Raw genomic sequence first — 20,223 nt, forward strand, 5'->3', positions numbered from 1 at the left:
TCATTTTTCAATAATTAGTTAAGTCAGTAGTCAAGTAAGGGGTCAGACAGTTTGGCTGTATTATATTTGTTTGTCTTACTAGTGTCAATTTACTAAACTTTTTCTGCTTGTGATTGAACCACCAAATTGCCAGATAGTACCATTTTGTTGGGCAGACATTAATATTGACTAGAGGACTTACTTTCCAAACCAACCTAAAGATAATATGATACTTCATGTATTACAGGGGTATATTGCCTCCATTCCATTGTTGGGATGTATGCTATGGGCTGGGTAATATCATCTAACTTGTCCTGGAATAATCATTCTCTATAACAAGTTCACAGACAAACGGAGATTCCACTTCAGCAACTCTCAGTTGAATATCAACATTCCTGGCATTGGTGGGGAAAGCCAAAAATTTTAGGGGGGAACCGCCAAAATCTTTTGACCCCCCCCAAAAAAAAGATAGTGACCATATAATATCTTGGGGGGGACACAGGAAACAAAATTGAAAATTGACAAGCCAAAAAAAATTAAAAATAAGGTTATCAACAAAAAATTGAGGGGGATGGAATCGTCCCCTCCCCACCTCAAATTTAGGGGGATACTTCCCACTTCCGCCGCCTATGATTCCTGGTGCTTGGAGATCTGTGAAAGGCATGCTATAACATCCACTTAAGTTCCATTTCCTTTCATGTTTTTTCCTCTTCTTAGTGAGCATCTCCAAGTGTTCATATTTTTTTCAGTGTCCTTTTTTAGATTTATCAAACTCAGTTTTATTACCTGATAAAATTCTATCCCAAGAATTGAACACTTTGATCAAATTTGGAAGTTCAACTTAATGTTAAAGGAGAATGAAACCATTGGAACAAGATAGCTTGTGTGAAAACAGAAAAATCAAAGAAAGAGATCAACAAAAGTTTGAGAAAAATCGGACAAATAATGAGAAAGTTATGAGCATTTGAATATTGCGATCACTATTGCTATGGAGATAGCAAATTGGCAAAGCGACAAAGATGTGTGATGTCACTTGTGAACAACTCTCCCCATTACTTTAGTATATATTTTACTTGAATTGCCTCTTTTATCACATCTATCCATAGATCATGTGTTCTTTCTACACGAGGGCATGTAATACATATTTTTTAAGAATACATCATGGATAGTTTAAGATGGATAGATAAGAGTTTGTATCATCATAAGAAAAAGCAAAAAGAGATATTTTGAGGGTATTTTATAGTCCACCAAAGGGAAAGTTGTTCATCAGTGACATCACACATCCTTGTCGCATTGCCAATGGGAGGATATCCATAGCATTAGTGATTGCAATATTCAAATGCTCATATCTTTCTCATTATTTGTCTGATTTTTCTCAAACTTTCTTTATTCTTATTCTTTGATTTTTCTGTTTCTACACAAGCCTATTTGTTCCAAAGGTTTCATTCCCCTTTAAATAAACTGACAATATATAACTGAAAATATATAATAAAAGGCAAAATAATAATTATGAGAAAAATAATAAAGAAAAACAGTTACTCAAATCAAATTCACTCAAAACCATACACTAATGTACTCTCCTCAAAAATCAGTTCTCACTTTGAGGTATTGATCATTCATTCAGTCAATAAAATAATAAAAACAGAGACAGGAGGTCCTCCTCAAAATAAACACAAACACAGTGTCTCACATACACACTACACATTCAGAGTAAAATCAGTTTGTATCTTTCGTGGGATTTGTTTTTATGTAAATCTGGATTCTTCTTGTTAGTAGGGCCTTAGGTCACTCTGACTTGAACTTAAAACTTCCAATCTCAAGAAGGCAAGATATCTCAGTAGATAGTCATTGTCAAGATGTTTAGGAGTTCAATCTGGTGGTGAGGTTATTCATGATGGCATCTGATATTCTGGCAGAAAGAATGAGAAATAAAAAAGTGCATAAATACAATTATTTATTTTTTCAATGCAAATTAAATTAACGAGTCATTCAAGATAGTGTGTATTTTTTAGAGGGGGGGGGGGTGATGGCATGACAAGTTTTTAGTCCTTGAAATTATTTTTATCTTCATTTTTTTCCACTTTGTATTACCATTTATTCAAAAATTGCAATAAACATATTAATAAATGAGTTTTAATCTAGTTGGCAAAAGAAAAACCAGTGGCGGCGGCAGTGCAAAGAAAAGGCCAGTAAAAGGCAGTAAAGCACTGTGTCTGAGTGACTGACACCACGGCACCGACAGTGAGGTGAATGTTCATTTTCCAGTGCATGCACATTATTGCCCCATCATATTCACTCGTTTTCAGAAAATATTTAGTTATTCCTCATATGACCATGATTATCTCCTTCATGTCATTACTCTGGTGTTTATTCATGATTTTAAATTCAGGAAATCATTTAGCAAACAAAGAAAACAAAGCATTTCTTGACTGTGATTCCGTGTGATTCAAGTTCTATTTCATTTCTGTGTATCACACGTACGCACGTACGTGACGTAATCTTGATCTCTAATCTGCTAATTGTTATGTTAATTAATCATCCCGTGCGAGCGATCAAAATGGCTCAAAATTCGACCAAATTCAAGGGCAGCTCAGCTTGTAAACCTCACTGAAAAGGGCTTCCACAGCCCTTGCGATTCCCCGCGCTGCAATTTAACTGCAAGACACAGAAAGGAAATCAATTCAAGTTTCACAATCAACGGAAAATCCAGAACCCTTCGAGACCCATTTTGCAAGAAATACAACTAAATAAGGTAAGAATTGAGAGCAACTCACGACACTTTTGACTTACCGACACTTTCATGGTTATTTTTGGAAGATTTCATGGAATTTGGGGCACGAAAATGACTTCGGTAGCTCGCGAAAGTCCTATGCATTACGATGACATATTTTTCATCGCACGGGAGGACAATCACAAAGAGAAAATATCATATTCATCCGCGCTGACAGGGGCTTAATTTTGACGATATCGCATCGCTATGCGATTTCACCCATTGACAAGCGGACGAAACTTACGTACAAATTTTGAGCACTTCCGCGACAGCGCCATCTAGTGACTACGGCCGTGCCTATCAAGGTTCAAGTTCAGTCTTCAAGCCAGGCAAACATTTTTCTCAGCTTGGCCCAAACAATAAGAGGACATAAGCCAAGCATTTCCAATCTCATTTCACCACACAGGGAGTCCGAACAGAGGACAATATTAATGTTTTATCATAACCTTGTATATTGACATGCCCATGGCATTTGGATGAGTGAAGTTTGTTCAGACATCACATACCGGTATTACAGACATAGAAATATATGACATGGGACTGCCTGGAAAATAGAATCAACAAACAGTTAATAACTTTCTTTATCTTCACATAGAGCTCACTTACCTGAGAAGAAACACTAAGATGTTGAGCTAGGTGTGTGTAGTTACGGGCCAAATGAACATTTCTCTGAGAAATACTTTGAAAAATGTGTGAAATTGGCCCTCCATTGGAAGTAGCTATTCGCATGAGCGCTGCCATCTTTACCGATCGATATGACGTCACGGGGTACGGTTTGAGATCAAAGTCGAGAGATCCCAGCGCAGCCGGCGGGTCGAGATAACCATACGGCATATACTCACCGTTTACTCACTAAACATTGATACATGTAAATTAATTAGTAAAATTCGAATACAAATTTAACGCCGGTAAAAATCTCGCGAGGACGAAAGCACTATTATAGGCCTATATATGCATGAAAATTGAGCCCTGCTAATTAAAAGCAGAATGTTTGATATTTGCTTTTTATATTTTATCAACTTAATCATAATTATTTTAAACATGCACTTTCATAAATGAGTGTATAGTAATTTCCAACTGATCAATATGCAGCAAATATGATCTTTACTTGAATCAATACAGTTTTACATTCTTGGGGGATAAAAATATTCATGAATCAGTTTAATTTTAAAGAGCGGAGATCAACAATAACAAGTTATTCATGAATAGGCCGACAAAGACAAGCACAGAACAACGAAATAATACAACACTTTGAAACGTCTGAGGCCGAATAAGGTTGTTATAAACCTGTTCAATTTTCAGTGTTGTGTGTCTGATTAATAATAATAATATAGGATTTATATTGCGCACATATCCACCTTGTTAAGTGCTCAAGGCGCTCCTATATTACCCGGCTAAGCTAGGCGTTCATAGCGCACACAGCTTTTTAAGGAATTACTTCCTACCGGTACCCATTCACCTCACCTGGGTGAGTGCAGCACAATGTGGATAAATTTCTTACTGAAGGAAATTACGCCGCCATCAAAACTAGACGGGAAGGAGTGGGGTGGGGGCACGTTTACGTTTGCTTGTGGCGATCAAGGATTTAAAAAAAAAAAAGAGGACAGTGGGGGTAAAAATTGGTCCATTACGTTTTTCCATTATGTTCCAATGCTTGCAGTTTTCTTGACAATATAGGTTTGAACAACTTCTCGTTTCCTCACTAATTCTCTACGCTTTTTTTCCCCTTTTCGTTGTCTTCTGCAATCGTAATGAATACAAAACTTGACAAAATATATACATAAACGCCTACATGAAATACGTAGTTTAAGTATACGTTTCGATAAGTGATATTGTGATACAAAATAACCAAAAGGTAAAACTCTGTAATGAATGTTATATCTGTTTTTTTATGAAGTGCAAATTATAATCAAGTGTTTTATTGCTAGCGCTCAGAAAGAAAAACGATGAGTTAGAATGAAAAAGAACGCAAGTAATCACATTATTAGGATCTTAATGGGGAACGTATCAATGGATCGGTAAATTCAAGGGTTTGAAAAGGAAAGAATTTAGCATACATTTAAATCAAGGGAAGAATATCCTCAATGACCTTTTTTGTGCTCTCGTTATTTTCGGATAGTTTTGATTCCTGTTTGCAGTTGTCATAAAATGTTTCAGTTTGCCCTTCCTGACAAGATTTTCCACCTACCCAACCACATGAGAGCGCTACAATACTATTCAATTAGCCCCCAACACGCCCAAGCTCGTGTGACGGCTCATGAATTTGTGAAGGTCGAAAAAATAGCTGGTAATTTTGGCCTCATCGGGCAGTATATCATTTCGATCAGACAAGGACATGTCAGATAAAAATGCCAGGTCATTACATAACTGATTTTTTTTTTATTATAGGCCTATATTCCCTTATCGAGAATGATTCGTGGCAGTATAGATTTTATGCCATGACTTTCTCATTTAATTTCTGATAACTTTTACCAAGCAAGGCTGTTTGCAGTAATGACATGAGCCTTTTCTGTAAACATCACATTGCAATGAACGCTTTTCATCATTATTTTAAGAATCTTTCGCAAAGTAACAGCCTGCTTGATTAGATGTGCGCCGAGAATGATTTATGCGTTTATGGTGTATGTTGATGATAAAAGGAGCACCTATCATTATATTTGCTGAGCGCTGATAAATTTACCAGGTAAGCAAATGCAATTATTTGAATTTACTAGTAACTATAAAACAGACTTGTCGTTATGTGTCACCAGATTTTCAGTGTTTCTATAAATTCGATCTTTTGTCGGTTTTTTTAATCGCGACATTTTGCTCTTACTATACTTTTCAACGAATTGTATGACATAATATTTTTTTTAATATAAAAAACAAACCATTTTCAGTAATAAATATTCATACAAAAAGTGATTTCGTCAAAAACAGTCAATGTTTGTTTGTTTGTTTTGCGGCTGGTGGTTTGTTTTGTTTAGATTTCCCTTATGGTTTTATCATAAACGAAGGGATAAAAAGTGAGGAAGCGCGCAGCCCGCTGGAAGTACACGACGAATCCGGCCCAAGGCCACCTCTGCCCACTTCTTTTCTGTGTTTTTATTTATATATTATTTTTTTCAGAAGAAATTCCAGGATTATTATCCAGGTATGCACCTTCGATTATCCTTCTCCATTAATCTACACCTCCCCTCCCTCTCCTTCTCTCACTGCAGGTCAATCTTTAGCGGGAGACTAGGCCATAAAGTGGTCCAATTCAAAAGAGGAGAAACATGAATTCAACATTTTCAATGGATACACCTATTCCGACGAGACTAACCACCATGGAAAATTTGACAAATTTGACAACCATCTCGACGAGTCTAACCACCTTGGCGAATTCCACAGCCTCCACGATGATTAATTCAAGTATTTCGACGAGTCCAAAAACCTTGTTGAATTCCACAACCATTTCGATAATGAATTCAACCATCTCGACTATCAACTCGACGACCAACTTGAATACAACGAGCAGTGTTGGTTTATCATCGTCTGTTCAATACGTTCCACTTGATTACCACGAGGCTCTTGACCTCGTGAACGCCTCTTTGCTGTGTGCCACGAGCATCCAGAGATTCGTTGAACCGAATGACACGTGGTTCTTTATCAGCATTTTCCTCTACGTCACTCTTTCTCTGATGTCAGGTATTTTCAAATTGTACGATGTCGGCCTACGAGTCATGCGTGTGGCCGTCATGGCCTACGATGTAAAAATTGGTTTTAAAAAAGAATCGAGTCGTGCGGCCAAGAAGCTTTGCACCCGTGAGACAGAAAACGGGCAAACTTTATTAAATTAATAGGCAAATAATATATCGAAGTTATCAAAAGAAAATGATATAATAAAGTCACGAGAACTACGAGCAAAATATCACATGAGTGTACCAACGACGTGAGCATGAGCTAGAATATAGCTATATGGTCATATAATAAGCTGATGAGAATGTTACAAACTTTGGCTAGCCCTCTTTTTCAAGTTTGAGTTTAGGGCCGTGTTTCATCAACATTTGTTGTCTGATAGGTTGTCAGATCTGACAACTTTCCTTGATTTTGATTGACTTACAAGCACTGTTACTACAGTAATTGTCGAATAAAAAAGGGATCCAGCAAGTCCGATCATGAAAGGCTCCCCTATGGGCTTTGTTTCCAACATAATACGAGATATACACTATATATATTTTACCCTGTTTTGGTCTTAGATATCGAAAGTGGGCATCAGTGACAAGTGTATGTCCACTGGTCGTGAAGCAACTCTTTCATCAATCATCAATTGCTTTCATCTTTTGCTATTCAATTAAATTCAAGTATTGGAGCAAAAGGGTATGAACAAGCGATTTGAAATTGTCGATGCTTCGACGCCGGAACTGTAGGGTCGAATCTACTGCCAAGGGCGTTGGAATACAAATGAAATATATTTTAGCTATTTTGCAAATTATATATAGTTACACGACTTCAGTACTCTTTCTATATATTTTTTAAAATACATTTTTCTATGTCTTTTTTATAATGGAATCTTTAATTTAAAAAATGTGGGGGGGGGGTCACCAAAGACAGCACCACCCCTAAATAATAGTACCCTAACTTATCATTATACCAGGCCTATACTCTGCCCTCACTACGAGCTTTTTCTCCTTGGATCTGACCCGTCTGGAGCTCTGCATCCGCCAGGGGTCCGCCAGGGAGCGCCTCTACGCCTACCGGGTCATCCCCCTACTCAAGAGCCCTCACATGCTCCTCGTCACCCTCAACATCGGGAGCGTTGCCGCCATCGTATGCCTTCCCATTCTCCTCAACTTCATCGTCAGACCAGTGTTCTCCATCCTCCTCTCCTCGTTTGTCGTCTTCTTCTTCAACAAGTAAATTATTTTGTCATCATTAAGGCTGTCAATACATTAATATCAATTATGATAATCATGATTCTTTTTTGTTGATATTGCTACTACTATATTATCAGTCTCTTCCCCTTCCTCATCATTTTTAAAACTTCTCCTTCATCATCATCATCATCATCATCATCATCGTCATCATTATCGTCACCGTCATCATCACAAGCGTCATTATCGTCATAATTTTCATTATCATCCTCGTCAACATCATCATTATCATCATCATCATCATCGCAATCAGTCGGCAGGTCCTCAAAAAGTTGCATCTTTTATCCAAGTGATATTCATGACTAGAAGGTTTTTGCATATCTTATGAGCCTGGTGCGGACGAAAACACGTCTTTTTATTGGGCCATTGCTGCTCAGATATTGAGCAAATTTCATGTATTTGGTGACTTTATAAAGAAGACAAATTCTTTCAGGTCATGTGTCTGGATTTTTAAAAAGATTTTGTAATATAGATGAAACTTTTTATTTAAAACCAAAATTTTTTTTGTCATGTGAAAATGATTATTTTGATACGACAAAAGTTGATTCTATAATGACTTAATTTCTGTTTGATCCCAAATGAAATTTAAATAATGATAAAGCTGAACATCTAAACTTTAATGATATAGGTTTTACAAGAAGAGGTATTTTAGATGTGTCAGCATATGCATTTTCCCTAGGCCAAGTACAATTTGTTGGCTCAAAAACAAGAATACTGCGCTCTGATTGGTCATAGAGACCACGTACACTTCCATCCAAATTCCAACGGTTTCCACACTGGGGCTCTCCAAGGCCACACACACTATAATGTGGTAATCTCTTCAAAATTACCCGCGCCTGTTGTTTTGTAAACATTATTCAGCCGATCAGAACATTGCATTTTATGCTACTCAGAAATTTCAGAAATCTCGTATTGTATTTTGATGGAAAAAGTTGGCTCTTGACCCATCTAAAAGGTGCACATATCAAGAGTTGACATCTGCAGAGTAAGAGCTGTCTGATGATATACAATAAATAGTATTTGGGCCCCCCAAAAAAGTTTGGCACAATATTTGCAAGAGAAAACAGAGAAAGAAATTTCGTTTGAAGTATCTCTCAGGCCTGAAATTCACTTACTCATTTGTTCATTAGCATAGGGATCCGCAGTCGACTGATCGTCATCATCCTCGTTGTCATCACTAGAGTCATCATCTTCACCATTCCCAATATCATCAACATCGTTGTCAACATCATCATATTTATCGTCATCATCATCACCACCACCACCATACTCATAATTGCTATTTTCAATTCATCTACCTTTCCTTTCATGTCATAAATGTTACTAGTATTCCATTGCCATTGCTGTCATTTTCAGAGTATTCCAGTGGCGTTTCATAATATTTTCTGTATTTTACTTGGTATCTATTAATCAAGTTGTTTTCGGCTCATACTTTATTTATTCGTTCGTTGTAGCAGAATTTATCATTTTTGTTCAATTCAATTATTTTATTTCATTTCCATTCAAAACATAATACAAAGTAATATAAAACAATACAAATCAAGTACAATTTTACAGAAGGGCATTCTTACTTCGTAAAAAAAATTATTATCCATTATTACTAACAAACGAAAAGAAAAAAATCGGCAAAAAGATCAAGGACCACCAAATTTGTAAAACTTGTCTCCAAGAAATGATCAGAAATAAACAAAATGAGCAGAGGGCCATGGAAAAGGCAAACCAGCATTTTTTTAGCACGTTTAGTGCAATATACTACTGTTTTTTTTATTTTGGCGGGCAAGGGCGCCGTAAGCGGGGGGGCAGGGGGGCACTTGCCCCCCCAAAGAAAATTTTTGGGGGGCAAAACGAGATTTTGCCCCCCCCCCATGTGCCCCCCTAAAAGTAGAAAAACTATATTACTTAAGGACAAAAGTAAACGATGAAGGCACTTTTCTGCCTAAGAATTGTCATTTCCATTGTCAAAAATGAAAAAATTTCGCCCCTGACGGGGCAATTACACATCATAGTAAGCCTTGCGTCTTTTGACGAATATGTCCCTCTGTGAAACATACCTTTGATAAGCCCCTTTTCCATCTTATTACAGTGTTATAACGTTTAACCTTAAAACCGAATGAAAGTGGTTCACCAATGCTGTGTCGGCTAACAAACGCGCGGTCGCACAGAAACGCTCGGACCGGGGTGGTGTTTCATCAATATTTTCGTCCGACAAGTTGTCAGATCTGACAACTTTCCTGTATTCTGATAGGTTGAGAAGCATTGTTACCATAGCAACTGTCGGATAAAACAGGACTTGGCGGATAAAACGTCCGACAAGTCCTTTTATGAAATGCTCCCCGGACCCGATATCACCAACGCGCGTGAACGCTAGTTACTCGAGCAACATATGGAATATGAAAATAGCTGTAAAACCGAAAAGTTTAAAGAGTTATAGAGGCTTGAGTAGTTGCTTATTGGATAAATGAGAAGATGCTAGCTTGAGTCGGCGAATGGAGTGCAGAGCAGGAGTACTCATCAATCAACTAATCAAGCCTCTTCAAGTCTTCAACCTTTTCTGGTTTACTGTCTTTATCAGGACTACGCTCATTTGAACAATCAATTTCACTTCTTCCTCTAACCACTTTTTCGAAAACTCCGCTATTGGAATGTAATTGTTTTCTTCTAAATAATGTTACATAATGTACATTATGAACTGCCGTAGTTTGTTAATTCATGATTATTTACAAATTAATATTTCCTGGAATTTGATATTCATCATTTCCTAGTTATGGTCACATTTCCCCCAGAAAATATGTAAAGAAAAAAGAACATTTTGAAGGGGTCATCCAAAAGTGCTTCCCAGCCATACAAAACAAGCCAAAGGAAACACATAAATCGAGTAATGTTTTAAATTTTCAGAAAAGTTTAAAATTGTTAGACAATAATTAAGCAGGTCATAATTCTTTTTCCTCCAGTTACAAAATATGAAACGTTTTGCCTATGCATGGATAATCAGGGACTGACTATCTCCAATGCTGAGGTCAGAAATGATTTGCATAAAATGGGGATTTAAGTGCTTATCGACGTCTGCCACGTCAGAACAGTATGACATTTTGAATTTGAAAAGACATTCATTAGAATGTCTGTTGTTACGCTTCTTATGCTTAATACACTCCTTGAAACTTATGATAATTGTGCTCTCTCGCGTCGTCCGTGTATGTAACTGTACATAAATAAATATTTCTGAAAGGATAATGCATGAAAAATGTAATTTCTGGTATTTTGAGTCAATATAAGCGTATTACGTAATTTAATTGATCAGACACAAAAAACACATTTTGCGCGTAGATTTTATAGGTTCTCATAAACTCTGAGTATAGTCTTTCGTAGTGAATTCTATGTTTAATTCTCAAGAAATTTATTTTTGAATTCTCTTAGAAACGCAACTTTTATACTCCATTTTTACACAAAGTCCTTACGGGGGTCCAACCCCCTCTCCCGCTCGATCGCTTCGGTATCTCTCGCTGTCAAATATATTGTGCCCCCTTCGGGATTTTGCCACCCCAAAACTGAAAGTGTTCCGGCGCGCCTGTTGGCGGGGAAAGCCTTTCTTCTATAGTTCCGTGGGTAAACCAATGATGCCGTGGATGGGTTATACAAGGTTTTATTTTTAAGAATGTTATATGGATTCTCCTTAATGGGAAGTTCACCCTGAAGAAAAAAAATTGTTAAAATCGCAGAACAATAATATAAAACATGGGTCCCGGGACATTGGTGAAGGTTTGAGGAAAATTAATTAAAAATTAGGAAAGAATTAGAATTTGTGAGTTGTCATATAAGAGTAGCTGCATTATTTGTTATATGTAATATAAAATGCATAAATTTCAATTTTTTAATGGTTTGTGTTGACTTTATTTTTTTCTCTCTTTCAGGGGCGGGTGTGAAATGATTTGTTTGTTTATACCCTAAAGGTACAATTTTTAATTTTGTGAAAAAAATAAAATTTCATTGAGATTTTTGTTACACGATGTGCATGGAATCTGCTCGCATATGACGTCACAAATAAAAAAAAATATAGAATTCTTATTACACCTTCTTAATTTTTGAGAGAATTTCTCAAACATTCACGAGACAGTATGTTTATTGCATTTTTCTCTTGTTTTTACAATAAACGTTTATAAGGCTAAACTTCCCTTTTTGAAAACTTGGTATAAACATCTTACAAATTTATTTTTGTTAATCTCCTTTTTCAGAGTACTTCCTCAGGCGATTGGTGAGAGGCATGGCCTAGCTCTAGCTGGAATCATGACGTGGTGAGAATTTACAATGAAATACTTTATATAAGTTTTCTATATTCCATTTATTATTTTATTATTATCATAAATATCATTATTATTACTATAATTGTTATAATTAATGTCATTATCATCATTACTGTTATTAATATAGCTATCACTATTACTACTACATACTATAATGATTATTTCATTATTGTTATTATCATGATAACGATCATCATCATCATCATAATCACCCCCATCATCAGTGTTTTTAACAAATTTTGTTTCCTTGTCAAAATGGGGGAGAGAACAATGATAATTTGATCTCCAGGTCAGTAGCATTGAACGGTGCTGGTACCCGGCATATGATCCTTTAAATCAATTATTGGCAGGATAATGTATCTTTTTCTAAAAATTACAGGGTTGGTCCGACATTGTCCCTGGAATATATAAATTTTTATTTTACCGATCATTAACTAACTGCAAGCTTGTCTATTATGCTTTAAAATTCATTTTCTTATGAGTATAAGAGATATACTTATTGCTCGCGATCAATATATGTACGAAGAGTGTTACTGGGCACCCTGCAGAAAATGTATTCTAAAAATAGAGTGAAAAATGATAGCAAAATATTAGTGAAGATTTGAGGAAAATCCATTGTAAGAAAGTTATTGGAATTTCAGGTTTTTGATTTGTGACATCATTTTGCGTAATATACATTCCATTTTTGTTAATGGCTCGTTATAGCTTTTTTATTTTTTTCGCTTTAGGAATGAATTTGCTGAAGGTACAATAAAACTATTTTCATATTTCATTGATTTTTTACCCTACGATATGCATGGAAGCTGCTCGCATATGAAGTCACAACGCAAATATTATATATATGTTTGTATTATTCTTTGTGCTATTATTACAGTAACTTGTTATCAGGGTGGACTTCCCCTTTAAACTCTTGATACAAGAACTTATATACAGTGCGTCCCAGAAAAAACGAAACCGAGATTTATCGATGATTTATCATAACTTAATCACAAATACAGTAGACAAATGACCTACCATTTTAAAGCTTAGAATCTCCTCTTTCATCCGGGATTATTTAAATTATTTCTCATTCACGCAAGAGTGAGCAAAACCAATTTGAAAAGGGGATTCCAAAAAGTCACTTGGCGGGCTGTATCTAGGTTTAAAAAGAAAACCATATTTTTAAAAGGTTCAATATCTGCTCTTTAATGTGATACCTCAATTACAGAAAATGGTCAAGGAATAACAAAGTTCTGGTTATTAAAAATAAGGGTTGAATTTCAATAATTTCATAAAATGAAGAGGTTTTACAGGTTAGCGTTCAAACTCACTCGACGCTCTGTTTTGTTGACGATCAGCCATGCATTAACCCTTTTGTTACCGTGCGATAGTTTCTGTGGGAAACTGGTGAAAACACGTTTATTTAATAAAATTATAGAAATACAAGCATTGTTTTGAGGGATCACAACTTTTTTACTTCTTGACCATTTGTTGTGATTAGGGTATAAAAGAGCAGATATTGAACTTTTTAGCCATGTGACTTTCTTTTTGAAATTTAGATACACCCCGCCAAATGAGTTTTTTGTCACTCATGCGTGAAGGAGGAATAATCTAAGTAGTACTAGATAAAAGAGGAGATTCTAAGCTTTACGTTGGTAGGTCATTTGTCTATTTCATTTATGATTAAGTTATGATAAATCATCACTAAATCTCGGTTTCGTGTTTTCTGGGACGCACTTTATAAGAAGTGATCAGATGAAATACTGAGCTGATGGACTCAATGATTATATCAGTCACATTTGACTATTAACATTTCTGACTAACATGAAGTGAGACATACGACTCAAAATACACACATAGAACTATGATTTTGTCATTTTAGCTGATTCATTTCTAAAAATATTTTAAGAGTTTTTACTAGAAGTGGTAGGAGTTGCATTAGTAGTAGTAGTAATATAGTAGTATAGCGGCAGCATGCAGCAGTAGCATAGTAGCAATAGTAGTATAGTAGAGGTAGTAGTAGTAGTATTAATAGTAGTAGTAGTAGTATTAGTAGCAGTAGTAGTAGTAGTAGTAGTATAGTAGTAGTAGTAGTATAGTAGTAGTAGAAGTAGTAGTAGTAATTAAGTAGTATAGTAGAGTAGGAGGAGGAAGGAGGCTATATGGTATTATTACAAACGAAACGGTACTCCTGGGGCCCGTCTTATAAAGAGTTGTGATTGATCCGATCAATCGAATCTATGGAAATCCAGCAAAGTCAACGTATTAAATGCATGTTTGTTCAAAATATTTACTAGATATGAATGTATATCCATGAATCCATTATTTCTTAAAAATTTGGTGTGTTCTCCTCAGTGGCGTAACTACATGGGGGGGGGGGCATTGGGGGCACGTGCCCCCCCATCGGCTGGCAAAAAAAAAAAACCGGTGAAAATGAGAAAAAGAGGGAAAAGGGAAGAGAAACGTAGTGGGAAAAGAAGAAATTATTGTTCATTATAATGTTATATTATGTTATGTTATATGTTATGTTAAATAAGAAGCATTTTTTCATAGTTTATAAAACATTATTTGCTTCATTGTGTCTTCATTGTTCATGTTGTTCCTGGTGTTCGCATAGACTGTTTAACTATATATATAATCCCGTTGTACTAAAACCTCCCGTTTTCAAATCAATATACAACAAATATATTTCCTCGCAATTCGAGTTATTATTGTTTTATGTAGTGACATATTCTTCGTTTTCATGACTACTTAAAGTGATTGCCCTATTTTAAGGTCTTGTTATAAAACAATTTTTGTCCGTGCTAACGTTCGCATAAGTAGATTGGTGAGATTTCTGCTCTTCATTAACTTAGATCAGTCCTTAAAACGTCAATTTTTCTGATCTGAATATAAAAAAATGTTCAGCTCGCGCTTCGCGCTCGCATCACTTGGTTAGTGAAATACGTAGGGTCTTAGTGAATTTCTACAAACAAGCCTTAGAATGCCCCTCTTCAGGTCTGAATTTCCTACATAATTTTCAGCTCGCGCTTCGCGCTCGCAGTATTTGATTAGTGAGATGCATATGATAATCATGATTACAATTACTTCAAAAAGTACTTCATGTGTTTAGATGTAATTCTAACAAAATCAGCAAGCGCTTGGCACTTGCATTAGATGACTATGGTGAGATAATTATGTATACCCTTAATGAATTCCTAAAAAACATAGTCCTTAAAATATCCATGTTTGGGGTCAATATATACAAAAAATTTAGCTCGCGCTTCGCGCTCGCATCATTTGGTTAGTGAAATATGCACGGTCTTAGGGAATTCCTACAAACACGCCTTAGAATACCTCTCTTCATGTCTGAATTTCCTAAATTTTCAGCTAGCGCTTCGCGCTTGCAGTATTTGATTAGTAAGATGCGTTTGATAATGATTACAATGACTACCAAAGGTGCCTCATGACTGTGTTTAGAAGTAATTCTGACAAAATCAGCAAAGGATGGCATTAGCATTAGATGACTATGGTGAGATATTTATACTCATAATGGATTCTGAAATTAGTCCTTAAAATTTCCCTGTTTAGGGTCAATATATAAAATTTTTGGCTCACGCTTCGCGCTCGCATTGTTTGTTTAGCGAGACAGTTACGTATCATGAATAAAACAAAATTGCTTATAATTTCCCTTTTTAGCTCTGAATATCAAAAATTTTCAGCTCGCGCTTCGCGCTCGCATTATTCAATCAGTGAGATACATATCCGTTTAATGGCACTGCATGTCCATAAAATATCTCTATTAGGTCAGTATACGCTAAGTGACTCAAAATTTTTGCTGGTGCCCCCCCCAATGCCGTGACCCACGGTACGCCACTGGTTCTCCTTAATAAAGGACATTTAATAAATTTCCTGTATTATAGAAAAATCATAGCACTGATAAATTTCCATAGAGTTACGATTGATTGGATCAATCGTAACTCTTTGTAAGACAGGGCCCTGATATTACACTGTAAAAACTGTGGTGTTAAAACTGATACCAATTGGTGTTAATAGAGGACCACACCCTGGGTGTTAAAACTACACCCTAGAGATTGCACATAACACTAAAGAGTGTAAATGTAACAACCAAAGGTGTTGTAATAACACCTATAGGTGTAAAACTAACACCACCAATTTAACACCGATGTAAAATAACTGGTGTGGTCCTCTATGTACACCGGTTAACACCACAGTTTTTGAGGTGTACACTTTGTAATATCACTTCGCAGGTTAATTTGTGTATCTCTCAATGTTCCTATTCTTCATTGTGGCATGGCCCGTTGCGTTTCTTCTTTCTATCTGCCTGGGAACTAGAAAAGAGAGATTCTATCAGAGATCAGGCAAGGTTTCTTGTTTATCTATAGAATCAGATACCTTATAGTATTGAAAAACTATATATTGTATTATTACAAACTCCTAATATTACACTTTGTTACTGTCACTTCATAGGTTTGTTTATCTCTCAATGTTCCTGTTCTTCATCGTGGCATGGCCCGTTGCGTTTCTTCTTTCTATCTTCCTGGGAACGAGAAAGGAGAGATTCTACCAGAGATCAGGCAAGGTTTCTTGTATATTTATAGAATCAGATACCTGACAATATTATATTGAAAAAAAAATCTGTACGGCCATTGGTTGGAACTATGGTTGAGGTATCATGTGACATGTATTTATGTTTTAAACCAAATCAATAAATAAAATCAGAGATGATAAAATAAAAGAAGATTAAATAAAATAAAATAAATGAAATGAAAAAAATAAAGAAAATAATGAAAATTAAATAAAAATGTAAAATAATTGAAAAGAAAATATGGTTTCCGAAGTGGTGCCGGAATGTGTGTTGAAACTTGAGACTAGATTCCATTTTCTTTTCATTCATGTTTTTAATAAGAAATACTTCGTCGGGTCTCAGGGCAAATAACAACAACAAAATGGTAATTTTATTATCTTAATCTAAACGTCGTCAAAGAATGTTACAAGAAATATTTACACGTGAAAGTCAAGATAACTTTTTTTTATAGCAAACGGGTCACAAGAAAAATATGTTTAAAAAATGTGAAATATTGACAAAATTACTTAATAAATTAGTTTAGTCAGCTCATGTCTAATGGGAAGGGGGGCGTCTAACATGGGGAGCGTTTCATGAAACGACCTGTCGGACATTTTATCTTATAAGTCCCGGTTTATCTGACAGTTTACCATCATAGTAACAGTGACTCTCAGCCAATCAAAATCAAGGAAGGATGTCAGATCTGACAACTTGTTGGAAATAATGTTGATGAGACGCTCTCCAGGCTTCGAAGTCTTGTCATCCCGATGCAATAAAAAAAAAAAAGAAAGTTGGCGGGAGGATTTGGATCTCGGAAGATTAATTCATATTTGGAATACTTTGCATATCGACTTTTTTTTAGATTCCTTTCGCTTAAAATGAAAAGTGTGTAATGATGGATTTGGAAACCTCTACAATGATGCACATAATAATAAAAGAATGTTTTTCTTATAATTAGAACTCATTGCTCTAATGGAACTTCAGATGACGTCACCAGACGCTGCGGCTGAGAAAAAGAATTTGAGTCCGGATGAGGTGCTCATCATAAAGGGCGCATTGGATGCGGGTAGGAAGGTTGCCATGGATGCAATGATACCACTGAATGAGGTAAGAAGATGGTTTGGGAGTTTGAGGTTGCCATGGATACAATGATACCAATAGATGAGGTAATACGGTTTGGGGGGAGTTTGGGGACCTGTAGATTGGAGACCTATACTCATTGAATGGATTAATAACGATTTCAAATTCAAATTCAAGTTTATTCATATCAGAAAAAGTATAAAACAAATTATTATTATTATAATTGCATCCGATGGTACAACTGATAATCTATTTCATAAACAGTAATAAAAAGTTCACAATGGGGAGATTAAGTCATCAATATCATATCTAAATTTGTACCAAGGTATAAACAATTACACTGTTTCTTTTATTTCAAAATCCTCCAATCAATATTTCATCTTTCCGATCGATGTGACGTTTTAGGTTCCTCCTCAGTTTCCATTGGTGAACTTCTCTCACGTGACCGCCCGCAAAGACCAGAATGCAAACACATTCGGTGACCCGAATACGACGAATTTTTTCGAAGACGAGTTTGAGGATCGAGGGGTAATGTCAGACACGGACTCAGGGGGTCGCCAGCCCCTCCATGCAGTCGCTTCAAACACACCCCTCTATGATATCCTGGATGAGATGAATATCGGATGCTATCGTGTAGCGGCTGTGTATGATAATGTGACTGGGGTAAGTGTGTGTTGTCACCGATTTTATTTTGAAAAATCACATTTTACTTATTGCAATGGACCTATATTTGGTCCCTTTATAACATTGTTGGCTCATTACGCCAATGATTTAGAGACGTAAAGCGCTGGCAACTTATTTACCCCCCATCTAATCTTACCCCTCACCCCTTTCTTCCCTGTAGGTTGTCAGGGGAATTCTAACCCTGCAGAATGTGTTGGATGTAATTCTTGGACAGAGTCGTTCGTCAATTCGCCGAGACTCTAGAAAAATGACAATCAAGAAAATGAAATTGGTCCAGTCCCGACGCCAGCTCGCCATTGATCGACGCTTATCCCTCCCTGAAGATACTTTCAAATATGTGGTAAGCCATGATAATGTTTGTGCATAATTCATGTTATTATTATGATCACGATGGTGTATAAGCATGACTCAGGGGCGGAGGGGCCGGGGGCAGGGGGATGGCACTTGCCCCCCCCCCAACAAAAAAAATCCCGTAGGAATCAAAGTCCTCTTTTTTCAAAATAGAAATGCCCTTTTTGGAAAAAGAAATGTGCCCCTTTTTGAAGTAAATAAAAGACTAGAAATTTACAAAAAAAAATATTTAGCTCGCGCTTCGTGCTCGCATCAGTTATTGCTTAGAAAGGTACTCATTGTGTTCCTGATGACAAAAATGCTTAGAAAGCTCAAGTTTTAAGGTTGGAATATCACCAAAAAAAATTTGCTCGCGCTCGCATCAATTATTTCTTTTTAGAAAGGTACTCATGGGGTTCCTGGTTAGAAAACTGCCTGGAATGTCCAGTTTTCAGGTTTTGATATCACAACTTTTTGGGGGGGGGCCCGCGCTTCGCGTTCGCATCAGTTATTGCTTAGTAAGGTACTCATTATGTTCCTGGTTACAAAATATACTTAGAATATCCAGTTTTCAGGTTGGAATATCACAAGATTTTTGGCTCGCAGGGCTCGCGCTCGCATCAATTATTGTTTAGTAGGCCTACTCATTGTGTTCCTAGTTAGAAAAATGCTTAGAAACACACTACTTCATGCTGATGATAATCTCATCATGGTGAAAATATCTGTTTGCACCAAAATGACCAGTTTGACTTAGGCCTAAGTGCCCTTTTTTGGCTTTGCCCCCCCCCCCATGAAAATACGTTCCGCCGCCCCTGGCATGACTTTGATTTATAACGAAGTTGCCGATTTGGTATTTGACTTTCTAATATTCACTAAAAATTAGGACCATGCTTATTGTTACTGACTAACTGACGGACGGACTGACTGACTAACTACTTATTGAATTTCTTACTGACTTAGGCCCTACTTCATTTTTTTTTACTTATACAGTACGCTATAGTGCTCTGAATACAAACCGAGTTATGGTCAACGCTAAGTTAATTCTGATTTGGGAATAAATAGTTTGACTTATCCGGCTCAAAGTTGTGCGTTCTCAACTGAAAATCGACTTACTCTGAGTTAAATGATTCTGAAAACGAGTATCTTTGACCATTTTGACTCGCTTTGACTATAAGAATGATTCCATTGTTCAGAATTTTATGTTGATGCAATGCAAGTTTTACATTCGTTGAAACCAGATATTCTTCTTATCATTGCTATTAATGATATGGTATTTCGATGAAAGCTCTTTCCGGATATTGTTTAACCAAATGTTGATTACTTCATAGAAACTTCGACTTCCTGGAGAAAGCCCTTTGATCTCTTGACAACATCGCAGATTAATCTACACATCAGGAACTGACAAGTGCCCATTTGGAATGACCACAGACTCAACGTTGAGGGCTTGTGCTGACAATTACGTGTGGACGGTTCAAGAACTCAATAAGTGTATAATGAAAATAATGCCCGTCAAATGATAATGAACAATTTAATTTGATTTGACTTTATTTTACATATTTCACAAGTACAATAAAAAAAATATGAAAACAATATCAGAAAACTCATGAGAATAGAAACCAGACAAGGCATAACAATTAATTC

The 20,223-nt window shown here is 36.2% G+C and overlaps 2 protein-coding genes across 2 annotated transcripts in view; one reads left to right on the forward strand and one right to left on the reverse strand.

Moving 5' to 3' along the window:
- The window catches only part of LOC121413544 (ATP-binding cassette sub-family B member 7, mitochondrial-like), a 38,918-nt gene extending 35,439 nt beyond the window's left edge, over window positions 1-3,479 (reverse strand). The window contains exon 1 of the mRNA XM_041606399.1: window positions 3,356-3,479. Within this exon, the coding sequence (XP_041462333.1) occupies window positions 3,356-3,478 (123 nt within the window). The 5' untranslated portion in view covers window position 3,479. The remainder of the gene's footprint in view (window positions 1-3,355) is intronic.
- Window positions 3,480-5,146: 1,667 nt separating this feature from the next.
- On the forward strand, window positions 5,147-20,223 carry LOC121413545 (DUF21 domain-containing protein At2g14520-like). The gene is made up of 9 exons (XM_041606401.1): window positions 5,147-5,432; window positions 5,950-6,418; window positions 7,368-7,626; window positions 11,874-11,933; window positions 16,392-16,498; window positions 17,447-17,595; window positions 17,974-18,231; window positions 18,413-18,592; window positions 19,911-20,223. The coding sequence occupies exons 2-9, from the start codon at window positions 6,007-6,009 to the stop codon at window positions 19,947-19,949; spliced, it is 1,464 nt and encodes a 487-aa protein (XP_041462335.1). The 5' UTR covers window positions 5,147-5,432; window positions 5,950-6,006; the 3' UTR covers window positions 19,950-20,223.

This window comes from Lytechinus variegatus, chromosome 4 (assembly GCF_018143015.1).
Source record: "Lytechinus variegatus isolate NC3 chromosome 4, Lvar_3.0, whole genome shotgun sequence".
NCBI classification, from domain to species: domain Eukaryota; kingdom Metazoa; phylum Echinodermata; class Echinoidea; order Temnopleuroida; family Toxopneustidae; genus Lytechinus; species Lytechinus variegatus.